At 56.4% G+C, this 13,102-nt stretch overlaps 6 protein-coding genes across 6 annotated transcripts; 4 read left to right on the plus strand and 2 right to left on the minus strand.

Annotated features, from left to right (window-relative positions):
- Positions 1-17: 17 nt before the first annotated feature.
- On the minus strand, positions 18-1,266 carry DL89DRAFT_283714 (uncharacterized protein). Its single transcript, XM_040889749.1, has one exon. It carries the CDS (start codon positions 1,198-1,200, stop codon positions 34-36), a length of 1,167 nt encoding a protein of 388 aa, XP_040743752.1. The 5' UTR covers positions 1,201-1,266; the 3' UTR covers positions 18-33.
- Positions 1,267-2,272: 1,006 nt separating this feature from the next.
- DL89DRAFT_257392 (uncharacterized protein) lies at positions 2,273-4,313 on the plus strand (the record flags this gene model as incomplete). Its single annotated transcript, XM_040885528.1, has 2 exons — positions 2,273-2,278; positions 2,376-4,313. 2 exons carry the CDS (start codon positions 2,273-2,275, stop codon positions 4,311-4,313), a joined length of 1,944 nt encoding a protein of 647 aa, XP_040743753.1.
- Positions 4,293-6,527, plus strand: DL89DRAFT_152428 (uncharacterized protein). Its single transcript, XM_040883557.1, has one exon. It carries the CDS (start codon positions 4,440-4,442, stop codon positions 6,378-6,380), a length of 1,941 nt encoding a protein of 646 aa, XP_040743754.1. The 5' UTR covers positions 4,293-4,439; the 3' UTR covers positions 6,381-6,527.
- An 831-nt stretch (positions 6,528-7,358) lies between these two features.
- On the plus strand, positions 7,359-9,870 carry DL89DRAFT_152405 (uncharacterized protein). The gene has a single exon (XM_040883556.1). The coding sequence runs from the start codon at positions 7,433-7,435 to the stop codon at positions 9,857-9,859; it is 2,427 nt and encodes an 808-aa protein (XP_040743755.1). The 5' UTR covers positions 7,359-7,432; the 3' UTR covers positions 9,860-9,870.
- Positions 9,871-9,880: 10 nt separating this feature from the next.
- Positions 9,881-10,534, minus strand: DL89DRAFT_292786 (uncharacterized protein; the record flags this gene model as incomplete). The annotated part of the gene is made up of 1 exon (XM_040890342.1): positions 9,881-10,534. The coding sequence occupies one exon, from the start codon at positions 10,532-10,534 to the stop codon at positions 9,881-9,883; it is 654 nt and encodes a 217-aa protein (XP_040743756.1).
- A 593-nt stretch (positions 10,535-11,127) lies between these two features.
- Positions 11,128-13,047, plus strand: DL89DRAFT_267341 (kinase-like protein). The gene has a single exon (XM_040887458.1). The coding sequence runs from the start codon at positions 11,170-11,172 to the stop codon at positions 12,964-12,966; it is 1,797 nt and encodes a 598-aa protein (XP_040743757.1). The 5' UTR covers positions 11,128-11,169; the 3' UTR covers positions 12,967-13,047.
- The last annotated feature ends 55 nt before the right edge of the window (positions 13,048-13,102 follow it).

The raw sequence follows: 13,102 nt of genomic DNA on the forward strand, positions 1-13,102 counted from the left end.
GTCAACATTCAGAAAGAGACGTTATACATATCGTTAGTAAGCAGCAGTCGGGCGAGGAATGCACTTGCTGGCCGAGGCGCTGGCAATGGGGCTGTTGCTGGTGGCGGGCGAGACCGGAGCGGAGGTGGTCTCCCCAGCAACAGTCGAGTAGTTGTCAGCGGGAGCAGACGCTGAGGTAGCGGGAGCAGCCTCAGAAGTGGCCGGGGCAGCCTCGGACGAAGAGGCAGGAGCAGCTTCCGATGAATAAGCAGGAGCAGCCTCCGATGAAGAGGCAGAAGCAGCGTTCGATGAAGAGGCAGAAGCAGCCTCCGATGAATACGCAGGGGCAGCCTCAGTGGTAGCCGGAGCGGCAGCCGACGAGGACGCAACTGGGGCATTAACAGCAGCAGCATGCGGGACGATGGGGTAAGCCGGCGACGAGCCAGAGATACCGGCAGGCTTGCCCTGCTTCTCGGGACCGCGCATGCACGGCTCCAGGGACTGCGACAGCAGGTCACCCTCCTTGGGGCTCGGGTACCTGTCGCCAAAGTTGCAGTCGCCGACCTTGTTCGAACCCCAGTACTTGCAGGTATCGGTGTTCGGGTAGGTTACATCGCCGCCCTGGAAGGTGGCCTCGGGCTTGGCGTCCGCGAACTCACCGCCCGCCACAATCATATCCGAGCACCCGTAGTACTCGCCAAAGGACGTGTCCTTCTCACCGTAGTAGATGCCACCGCCATACCAGATCCACTGCAGCGTCACTGCGGTGTTGTCCGGGATGTTCTTTGGCACTGTCACCTTGGTGCTGCACGGCGCGTTGCCAGGGCCGTTCAGGTGCCCGAAGGAATTGTGGTTCGGGTCAGACGGTCCGCAGTTCGTCTCGTAGCAGGTGTACTTGAGCACGTTCTCGTTGAACGCACTCCAGCTGTCCGACTGGTTGAAAGGAACCATAGCCAGACGCACGAATCCACCTGGGTGGTTCAGTCGGTCCCAGCCGACCGTCAGCTCCGACCCGCGCTTAATGTACTTCTTTGGCACATAAATGTCGTTGAACGGCGCATCGGCCTTGGCGCTGTCGCACGGGCCCTTGCAGCCGGAACCCGCCGAGCACGTGCCGTACCACTTCTTGTTTCCACGCGGCGGCGGGCTGTTCAGTATACCGTGACCAGCACAGCTGGCGACAAGGGCGGTGGCAGCGAGAACGGAGGAAGAGAAATGCATTTTCTTAATATCGAGTATTTTTTGGCCTGTTGCCTGAACAAGCTAAAGCGCGTTTAAATGAAAAAGGAATAAAAGGAGGGGAGGGGTAAGAAGGGAAGTGAGGAAGGCGTTTGGCAAAGGCGACAGGGAGAAGAGGGAGGGATTTATATAAAGCCGGCGAATACAGACTCGGAAAGGTGGGGAGGAAGAAAGAGAGGCGAAAAAAGGCTGCCATTTTTAGCTCAAAAATGGACTGCCCAAAAGACCACTTTGGGCAATGCGCGGCCCGCAGGCCAAAGGGCGGGGAGAGCGTGATGGGCAGGCCAATCAAGATGTATTGTGAGGACCGCCCACTTTTCTTCTAAATCCCTCAGTGTCTCAAGTATGACGACTGGGGGCGATCGACAGCACCGTGCGATTCTGTTGCTGTAGTCTCAGTAGCGCTAGCGTCGGAGCCTGTCCGCGAGTTACGAGTCATCTCAAAAACAAATCGCAGGATTCCCGGCCCCTCGGACGGGAGGTCTGGAGCTTGGCATGTCGGATGCAGATTCAAAACAACAACAACGACAGCGCCTTGATCGCTTGATGAATAGGCTCTGAGCAGCCTAGCACCAGATGCCTAGACTATTAATAGCACTGTGGATCGGATACCCAGCGCTAAATATACGCTTGTCCAAAGGGAACAATAGGATCCCGGCAAGCACAATGCGTTCAGCCGAGGAGCGGTTCTGCTGGCTTTGGACTCGGGTCTTGAAAAAGAGTCGGGGCGCGGATGTGCGTTAAGGCTAGACTGCACAACATTTGTACTCGGTTACTGCTTGGCGAAGCCGTTAATTGCAAACGTTGTTGATGAAAAGGCGTAGCGATACGCATGCGCAGTATCTGTGTGGCCAGGACATGAGGCTAGGAGCGAGCCAGAACATGCATGATCCGGCTCGGGTTTTGATTTTTTTGGTCCAATGGCGGCTCGTCGGCGGTTGCTGAGGGGCAACAGGCATAATCTGCGAAGCGTGAAATTGGCGTCATCAGCTTCTGGCGCTTTTTTCCGCCTGACATTATTTTCATTTCTACAACTCGGAATTTGTATACAAAGATGGTGGTGCGTTAACACAATGAACAGCGGCTTGGACCTTTACAGCGACATGGACCTCTTGCAGCACAGAGCTAAACACAGGGCTTCCCTTTTAAAATTGTAGACAGCACAGCAGTCGTTCAAAATATCGTTCTATCCAAGCACAGTGACGGTCGAGGCGACGCGGGGAGCGGACGCAGAGCACCTGGCCATTGACCGCGCGAGCGGCGTGGTGCGGCTGGAGGAGACCAGCGCGTCGGCAGCATTCAGTGCAACACCGCAGCGGACGTTCACGGCGCACGGGATACTTGGCGTGATCAACCTCCTGCGCGGGGCATACTTGGTGGTGATAACCGGGCGTGAGGCAGTGGGGTCGATTGGCGGCTCGACAGTGTTCCGCGTGTCAGAGACCAAGGTCATCAAGGCAGCCAGCGATGCATACCAGGTGTCGGGCACGGCGGCATTCGACGAGGCGCGGTACCTGAAGCTGCTGAGCGAGGCGCTAGCAGCCAAGTCGTTCTATTTCTCGTACGACTACGACCTGACCAGCTCGCTGCAGCGGCAGCAGCTGGAGAAGCAGCGACTGGGCGGGCAGCCGGGCCTGTACGAGACAGCCAGCGATGAGTTCTTCTACACAAAGTTCCTGGCACAGCCAATTATTGCAGCGGTGCAGGGCCGCGCGCAGGGCAGTGTGTTTGTCTTGCCGGTGATACACGGATTCTTCGAGTGCAAGCCCGTCAGCATCCGTGGCACGCAGTTCAACTACGTGCTGGTGACGAGACGCGGCCGCAAGCGCCAGGGAACGCGGTACTTTTCGCGCGGCGCCGATGTCGACGGCAATGTGTCGAACTTTGCCGAGACCGAGCAAATTGTCGACTTTGCGGCCACCAGCGGATCGCCGGAGCTGGCTGGACTGCAGCTCGCGTACGTGCAGATTCGCGGCTCGATCCCCGTGGCCTGGGCGCAGGTCATCAACATGAAATACGTGCCAGCACTCAAGGTTGATGTCGACGGCAGTCGCGAGCGCTTCGACAAGCACCTCAACAGCACCATCGCTATGTATGGTGCTGTGGTGGCAGTCAATCTGGTCAACAAGAAGAAGTACGAGAAGCCCATGGGCGATGCGTTTGCGCGGCTGTCGCAGGAGTTCAAGAGCCCGCACTACCACTACACGCACTTTGACTTCCACAAGGAGTGCAGCAAGATGCGCTACGACCGCCTCAGCCTGCTCACCAACGAGTTGGCCGAGTACATGACCCGGTTTGGCTCATTCAAGGCCAAGCAGGGCGAGCCTGAGACCGTGCAGCAGGGCGTGGTGCGCACAAACTGCATGGACTGCCTGGACCGCACCAACGTGGTCCAGACCGAGTTTGCGCGCAGCGTGCTGACCAAGCAGCTGCGCGATGTTGGCGTGTTCGGCGCCACCGACGCCATCGACGCGTTCCCGGCGTTCCAGTCGATGCTGCGCAACGTATGGGCCGACAACGCCGACGCTGTCAGCTGTGCGTACTCGGGCACCGGCGCCCTCAAGACTGACTTCACGCGGACCGGCGAGCGCACGCCGCTGGGCGCGCTGCAGGACGGCCGGAACTCTATCGAGCGGTACGTGCGCGGCAACTTCTTTGACGGCGAGCGCCAGGACGGTATCGATCTGCTGCTGGGCCACGTGGAGGTGGACCGGACTGCGAGTCCGTTTGCTGACGACCAGACCCTCGAGAGCAAGACGCTGGTGGGCGCCGTCTACCTGTGTCTGTTCATGCTGGGATTTGCCTTCTTCTACCCGCGCGGTGGCAGCTTGTTTGCTTGGCCCAACATTGTTTTCACTAACAGCTGGCTGCTGGTGCTGGTGCTGGTCGTGCGCATCATCATGGCATCGCACACGGCTGAGCTGCTGAACTGGCCCAGGCTGTCGGCGTATCCGTACCGCCCCGACATCATGCGCGCGAATGCATCCATGTCGCTGCCGCTGCTCGACCGCCTGTTCTCCAGCGCCGATGCCAAGGCCGAGCTCAGGAACGATGAGATCGACAAGAGCTGGCCCACCACGAAGAAACTAGCCTAATCTCTTTCCCTCTTTTCCCCTGCTTTTCAAATACCTCAACATTGCTGCTGCCAGTGACATCGACACCTTTCCCCCTCTCCAGCTTTCCTCCCTCTTTTCGCAACTTTTTTTTACTTCTTTTTCGCTATGACAACCAATGACAATTTCCTGCAAGATGATGCCGAGGAAGAGGCCGAGCTGGAATTCCTGCGCGACAGCCTTGAGCAAATGGACAACCTGGCCGACAAAACAACGCAGCTACTGGAGCTCTTCGACACGCGCCTAAAAAACCTGGGCCGGGTGATAGCGCCCATCTACAAGTCGACGCAAAAGTTCACCCGCCTCTACGACAACGTCGAAAAGTCCATCGGCACGCTGGACGACATCCTCCTGTTCTTCAATGTGGCCGCCGACGAGTCCGAGACCATCCGCGCCGGCCCCGACAACAGCGAGCTGCTGCCGTACCTGGACTCAATCAACCGCCTAAAGGACGCCAATGACGCGCTGGGCCGGCTCGACCTGGATTCGGCGAAGCAGAGCCGCCGGGAGATCCACGAGCTGCTGAAGATTGGCCTAGGCAACCTGTCGCAGCTGTTCAGCCAGTGGCTCAAGCAGCAGTCGGGCGGCGTGGACCCCGCGGCATACACCAGCGCGACCGAGATCCCGACCTTCCCCACCGACACCGTCAAGCTGCTCAGCATGCTGGCCACGTACCTGAATCTGGTCAACGACGAGGTCAGCTACGATCTGAAGCTGACAAAGACCTATGCCAGCATCCGCACCCGCCACCTGCAAAAGTCGCTGGCGCAGTTCAGCGACATGTGCATGCTGCACATCAAGAGCAACAGCGTCGACGGCTCAAACAAGGCCATGGCACAGCAGGGCTACGCAGCCGGGCCGGGCGCTGGCCAGAGCAGCTCCGCCGAGTCGCGCTTCTGCTCTATGCGCAACGAGAACTGGTACGAGACCGGCACATCGCCGTTCGTGCAGTACACTGCCAACATTGTCAAGCTATTTGAGGCTGAGCGCGATCTGGTGCGCCAGATCATGCCCACCATCATCAGCCAGGAAACCTTCCAGATGACCGTCGGCCGGCCTTTCGAATCCTACCTGAACACAGGCGACAAGATGACCGCGTATTTCGCCAGTGCGCCGCTCTACGAGATCCTGCAGGCTCTGGATATCTACGGCCGCCTGCTGGACACCGAGGGTGCCATTGACGCGCTGTTTGCCCAGAGCACTAGCCAGCGCAATGCCTTCTCCAAGCTTCTGGCCCGCTTGCAAACGCCGCTCAACAAGTGCTTTGCTGCCCTCATTACGCTGCTGCGCAATCCGTCGCGCGACAGCATCGGCCAGAAGCAGACTGGCGGCGTCCACGAGCTGGTGTTCAACACGCTGACTTTTCTCAACTACCTGATTCTGTACAAGGACCTGCTCATTGCCCTGATTGTTCCCCTGGGCGACGGCCATTGGGCACGTACTCCGCTGCCGGGCATCACTGGCGCCAGCCAGCCGGCCGGCGATCCCAACGACGGGCTGGCCGTGTTCCAGCACTACCTCCGTGACGTGATTGATGCTTTGGCTGGCACCATCGAGCAGGCCAGCAAGCAGATGAAGCGCGCTGGACTCGAGTACGTTTTCCTGATCAACAACTACAGCTACCTGGCCCGCGCTCTCCGTGACACCATGAACTCGGGCAGCGAGGGCCAGGCCCTGGGGCTAGGCGACCTGGTCGGCCGCTCGCCGCTGACGCGCATCGAGGCGCGCATTGAGAGCAGCCGTAAGCCGTATGCTGTCACATGGACCTCTCCCACCAACTCGTTTATGTCAGCGTCGCTGAGCACCGGCGAGAAGCTGAGCCTGTTCAATCGCGAGTTCGAGGATATCTTGCGTGGCCACAGGTCGTTTGAGGTGTTTGACGCCGATGTGCGTGCGGTGCTGATCAGTGACGCCATTGAGGCTATTCTGCCTACATACGAGGGCTTCCTGAAGCAGATCCCCGACAAAGGTGCCCCGGATGTTGCCCATGTGTTCAAGTACCGGCCAAAAGACATCCAGCGCCGGATCCAGTCCATGTGGGACGAGTAGTGTCTTTATGTGTATGAAATACAGTTCTCTATCATGCTACCATCGCCGTGGCTGCTGTTCAGTGTCATCGTTGCACATCGCGTAATCTCGGACCGGCGCTGGTGTCGTTTCCAAGAATTTGGACTTTTCAATTTCCGCCTCGAGCTGCCGCTGCAGTGCCAGGATCTCTGCCCTCAGCAGCAGGCTCTCCTGCTTCACGCTATGCTTGCTGTCCAGCGCTGTCTTCCGCGCCGCAACCAGGTCCCTCAGATTCTCTCTATATAGATCCTTGACACGCTCCAATTCCGCCTCCACATGTCCAGCCCTCGCCTCCCTCTCCGCCGCCTCCTTCGCCGCCGTCTCTCTGAATGCCTTGAACTCTGCCATCAGCCCGTCAACGATCTCGCTGCTGTTGGTCTTATGTTCCTGCATCTGTATCCGCATCGTCTCCACCGTCAGCCTCAACGTCTCGTTCTCTATGTCCAACTCCTCTGTGCTCCTTTGTTCGCCACCATTCGAACTCCTGCCCTCGCTGGCGGTAGTGAGATCATGGATGTGACGCTCGAGCTCGTGCTCCCGGATACGTAGTCGGTCGTTTTCGGCAACCGAGTTCAGGTGGGTCTGCCGCTCGATTATCAAGCTGCGGTTCAGGTCGGCGATGTTGGAGCGCAGGTCGGCAACTTGTGCTGTGAGCCGGCTGTTGGCCCAGCGAAGCCGTGCGAGCTCTTGCTGCGAAACTTTCAGCTGGTCGATGTCGCGGGACACGTCGCTGAACACCTCGTTGTATTTGTCTAGAAAGCGCAAAGTGTGTGTTTGGTACTGCGCGTCTGCTGTATGTACGGTGGGTGCGGTGCAGTTGTGTGTATGCTTCTTACCTATGCGCTCTTGGTACAGCCGCAAAAATCTCCTTCTCCATTTGCGCTGGTACGGAAAGGTTACGAAAAAAAAAATAGATGTCTTTGGCAGAGGAAAAATGCACTTGGTTGAGGCTGGTAGTCTCGAGCTGCATTTACTAGCAGTAACTGTGCCAGAAGGAAAAAGCGTCACCCTTTTTGACTCTGCATTCATCTCCAATGATTTCCCCTGATTCCAACGCTGCTGTCCGGTCTTTCCTGGACAGCCAGTTTGCGACCGTCGACTCGTTAGAGCTACTAAATGAGCTACTACAGGAAGAAGAGCTCACACACAAATTGCTGCAAAACGAACTGCAGCAGGCCAAACGCATAACCGCATCACTGACCGCCGAGTCCCGGGCAATTATCGCCAATGCACGCAACAAATCCACCGACCTGCTCGCTGTACGCGGCACCCTTGTCACCGACACAGAATTGCCAGAGCACTTTGCCGACAAGTCGGAGGCTATGGCGCTGGTCAGCGTCCTGGCCGACGAGCTCCATACATACAAAAAGCTGCAGCGGGCCAAGACATACATCGACGCCGTGGTCGAAGTTGAGACAGTAAGGGACCAGGCGGCAAAGGCGATTCCGGCAAACATGCAAGGAGCATTGGCCGCGTTCCAGCAAATACTTGGGATCCTTGGTAGGCGCTCAAATGGCACACAGGTCCCGAAGCATCTGCTGGAGAACCTGAAGGACACCGTGCGTGGCATTTGGCATGATATCGACAAGGCTGCATCCGATAGCCAAAGCGAGGCCCTGGGCAAATTTGGGTGGCCGGGCAAGATGAATGCAACAGGCAGCGCCCTGGCTACGTTCAGTGCTGCATTCTCCAATTTGCTGACCCTGGATCGCATTGCCAGCGAATCGGCCAGCGTCCTGAGTATGCATAGTCTGGAGCTGCGTACGGATTCCTCAGCACCATTACCCTTGCAACACATAGCCCAGGCTATTGATATCCGCATGCGCTACCATTTCGAAGGCAACCGCCAGACGAACCGCGCCGAGAAGCCCGAGTGGTGGCTCTCGCAGCTGCTTGTGATGCTGCGCAACACTGTGCCATTCCTTGAGACCCACGTCCAACAGCTCTATGACAGCGTATCCATGGCCCATCTAGACGTGCGCAATGAGCTTATTCGCCTGGTGACGCCGATTGTGCAGCGCAAGCTGATGCTTGACAAGCAGGCCTATCTGGATAACGGCCTGATTATTGCCCATGTGGTTCGCGAGCTGCGCGACTTTGACACGACCCTACGCGATGTGTATTTCTATGACGGGCCGAGTGTTTTGAACGAGTTTACCAGCGACAGCGATGTGTTTGGCGCATGGATCGAGGCTGAGCGCGTCAATGCGTCTGACTCATATATGGAGGCAATTCGCGACCCCAGTGCCTTTGAACTGGCATATGACGATGAAATGTTTGGGCCCGAGGATGCCAAGCCGTCGCATGTGTCGGAGCGTGTTGTGCAGCTGGTCGAGAACATTACGGAGCGGTACTCAATGCTTCCCAGCTGCATGCAGCAATTGGAGATGCTGGCCACAACGCAGTTCCCAATAGTCATCGCGTTTGTCGAGGATATCGAGGCTGAGATTGACGAGTTTAACCGCATATCTCTGGCGTTTATGCGCGATAACACCGGGGTCAACCAGACCCAATCGCCTCTGTTTGCACAGCTGCGGCGCCTTGCAGCCTGGTACCAAGCTGTGTGGTATGTTGAGGAAGCAGCCGACGAGTGGAACAACTCGACAGTGTTTGTCGACATGTGGGCAGCAGTGTGCCGGTATGCAGCCGTGCAGGACTTGAATGCAGATCCGAGAGACTGGCGTGAGTCAGTGGATATGTGGGGCGAGGCAGATCAGGAGATTTTGGACGCAGCAGACGACGGCGAGTGGACAGATAATGACGAGTGGCTGGACGGCGGAATCTGGGAGCGCTCAGTAGCGACACTACGTGAATTGCGCCAGCGAATCAGCGATCTAATGAGCCGTGCTTTAAACAAGGAGGCAGTGAGCCAGCTGCGGGCATATCGCAAAGCCAACAGCTGGGCGCCAGATACAGAAGACAATATGGCAACAGCCGATTTGTCGCCTGAGCTGAGCAACTTTTTGCGCGAGCTGTCAGCTACTATTGGCCGGATCAAGACACTTGTGCCCGCGGCGGCTCGGATCCGGATCATGCGTTCGTTAGCAGAGGAGCTGGACGGCTTCCTGGTACAAAAAGTTGCAACTGCGCATCAATTCAATGCCCTTGGCGGGCACCGCCTCCTCAAGGATGTCAACGCTATCTCGCATATCCTTACCTCAGCCAAGCCAAGCACCATGCCATCAACAGCACTCCACAGCCGCACTCTGGTCAAGGCAAAGGAATGCGCTCTAGCTTTAGCTTGCGATTTATCGGCCACCGACGTGTCTCCGACGGGAGAGTCCACAATGCCGGTGCCGCTGGAGGAATGGGGACCGATAATCCGCGACTCGTCGTCTGATAAAACGGAAGCCGGTCTGCTGCTGAAAAAGCTTGGGATCAAACACCTGTCGTTCAAGGAGGTTCAGCAGCTGGTCAACCGGCGCGGTGACTTCACTCGTCTCCAAGACAGCCCACAGTGAAATGAATTTCAATACAGGCTTTTATTGAGCACTATCCGAAACAAAACTCGTAAGCACAAATCCGTCCTGTGCATCCGACTTCAGCCATTCGTTTGCCTGCTCGACTTGGTGGATCAGTCTCTCGATCTGTGCGATCTGCCGCGTCCGTGTTTGCTCCTCACCCTCGGCGGCCTTCAGCTCCAGAAACTCCGAGCTGTGACTTGCTGCTGACGCCGCCTCTGCGATTCTTGGCAGGTTGCTGACAAGGCTGCTTATTGTGCGGAACGTATCGACAAACTGCTGGTGGAATTCAGGCTCCACCAGCCAGTGGTCTTTGGCCAGGGGCTCTGCTATGCGTGCCAGCAGGCCTGCCCGGTTCTTGCCAGCCTTTCGCAAGTGCTCGGCAAACATCTTGAGCTCTTCAAGCTTCCGACCGACGATTTCCTGGTCGAGCACTGACCCATTTTCAGAATAGTCGCGTTCACTGTCTTTTAGCCATTGTTCGTGCAGCTGCTTGCCAATCTCTGTCAGTCTATCCGCAATTTCACGGTACAGCTTCTCTGCCTGCTTTGCCTCGCTATCGCTTAGATCGTCGTCGGAGCTGTAACTGCTGTCAGCAATATGCGCCATTGCAGTCTGGTTCGCCAACTGGACATCGCTGATAACAGATTCAGCATCGATTCGCATGCCTGCCATTGTAGCGAGGTCGAGCTGTTGTGTGAAAGGGTCGGTGTGGTGGGAGCGACTGGACCGTTTTGTCTGTGTCCGCTGAGGCGTCTTTGGTGGCACCGTACGTTGTGTCTTTGCTAATGTTGAGGTTGTACGCGACACTGTCCGTGGTGTTTGAAGTGGGTTTCTACGTGTTGGGGGTGCCATTATGTGTGTACAAATAAAAGGGCGTTTAAAAAGGCAAAAGAAGCTGGCAAATACATACTTCTACAAGCATAAAACAAAAATAGCGCACCACTACATAATATGGTTCAACTCCATCCCTATTTCGCAATTTTTGTTACAGCGGTGCTATAGCGATAGCAGGGGTTTATTTAGTCCGTGCAACATTCTGCCGATATACCCAATACATCTCCAACATTCGAGTACATGGTGCGCCACTGCATGGCAATGGCTAGCAGGTCAATGGCAGACATTGCAGTCATATATCCCAAACGGGAGTGCACTGCATGAATAGATTTAATTCAGATAATCACAATCGATGATCATCAAAATTTCCATGTTGCCAGCCAGAGCCAAAATGACTGCGTTTTCATTTACTTCGTCGTCACACATTTCTGCTCCGCACTTAAACAATTAACCACTTACGCATTTCTCTTACAATGGGCGCCTTGAACAACCACCAGTACGCAGAGGAGGACGGTGAGATAATCGAGCCCTCTCGACCAAGCGGCCGTCGCTTGGCACACAGTGCGCTTCTAGCACGTACAGTCGCTGCTGAGAAGGAGACGCCCAGCCCACTGACTCGTACCAGCAAGCGCCAGCGCAGTCCTGAAAAGGTTTACGTGCCAGGCGATAAACCCAGATCGAGCACCCTGGATAGCAAGGCAGCAAAGGTTGACGACAAAAGAGCAACGGTAAATACAGGAGCCGCCAATGAGGCGACTGCTGACGAAGAAGACATTGATATTGATGCTCTGTTGCGAGACAACGATGACGAAGATGAGAGGTTTCTTGAAGAGAGGCGCAAGCGTCGTCGCGAAATTTTGCTAAAATTTGAAAACTCTGACGCTCATGACCCTGATAGCCATATTAGAGGCTCTAGGCCAGATGCTAGTGTAGCTGAGGATTCAGGATTTTTGCTGGAGAAGACGAATGCAAAAGCAGCACCCAATAGCGAAGGACTATCCGCGGCAGACTACAGCCCAGACCGTGACTCGAATGAGGACGATGTGCGCCACAGAATAGCAGCGAAGCAGACTGCCGCGGCCGCAAGGCGGGATATTCCTGCTAAGGACGACAGCGACGACGATTTCGACATGTTTGCTGATGACGATGCGGTCGATACCAGCAGCAATGTGCCCAAATCAGGCGCTATCTCAGCAGCGGTGACTACGGCGATGGCCGACAACTGGGATGACGCCGATGGGTACTACCAGATTATTATTGGCGAAAAGCTGGACGGCAGGTACCTGGTGCAGTCATTCCTTGGACAGGGCGTGTTTAGCTCAGTTGTAAAGGCGCTCGATATTGAGAACGACAACAAGCCGGTGGCAATCAAGCTCATCCGCAGCAACGAGATTATGCAACAGGCTGGTATCAAGGAGCAGCAGATTCTTGAGCGGCTCCATGAGACGGACAAGACCGGTAGGAGCCATGTGGTCCGGCTTCTGGGGAGCTTTATGCACCGCAACCACCTATGTCTGTGCTTTGAGCTACTGGGCATGAATCTGCGCGAGGTGGTGCGCAAGTTTGGACGCGACTCTGGACTGAGTCTGCAGGCAGTGCGCGTATACGGTATGCAGCTGATGCTGGCACTAGATCACCTGCGCAAGAACCGTGTGCTGCACGGCGATCTCAAGCCCGATAACTGTTTTGTGTCCGAGCAGCGCAGTGTGGCTAAGCTGGGTGACCTGGGGTCGGCGTGCGATGTCGAGGAGAACGAAATCACGCCGTACCTGGTCAGCCGGTTCTACCGAGCACCCGAGATCATCCTTGGCATGCCCTACGACTACGCCATTGATATGTGGTCGCTGGGCGTGACGCTGTTTGAGCTATACACAGGCAAGATCATGTTTCCGGGACGCAACAACAACGAGATGCTGAGGCTGATGATGGAAGCGCGCGGTCACTTCTCCAGCCGAGTGCTTAGGCGCGGGCAGCTGTGGCAACAGCACTTTGAGGACAACGGCGGCAGCATGATGGACTTTGTTAGCCGTTCGACGGACAAGGTCTCGAACCGAACCACGACGCAGCGCATGGCATTCACAAAGCCCACTAAGGATATCAAGTCGAGGGTTTTGTCGGCGACGCCGTCGGATTCAGCGGCCGAAGAGATCCAGACAGCGCTGCGGTTTGCGCAGCTGCTGGATCGGTGCCTCGAGCTCAGCCCAGAAAAGCGGATCACGCCCGACGAAGCACTGCAGCATCCGTTCTTTGCAACGCCGAAGATAAAATAAGGTACATTCGTGGTGTCCCACGCACGAGATGCTGTAAAATGTTTGGGTGCTATAAAATGTTTGGGTGCTATATAAATTTGGGTCTATTCTTTCGACTGCGCTTGCATGGTGGCCTTGTGCTCAGCGAACTCGGCCT

The sequence above is a fragment of the Linderina pennispora genome (genome assembly GCF_002104995.1).
Source record: "Linderina pennispora strain ATCC 12442 chromosome Unknown DL89scaffold_6, whole genome shotgun sequence".
NCBI classification, from domain to species: Eukaryota; Fungi; Kickxellomycota; class Kickxellomycetes; order Kickxellales; family Kickxellaceae; genus Linderina; species Linderina pennispora.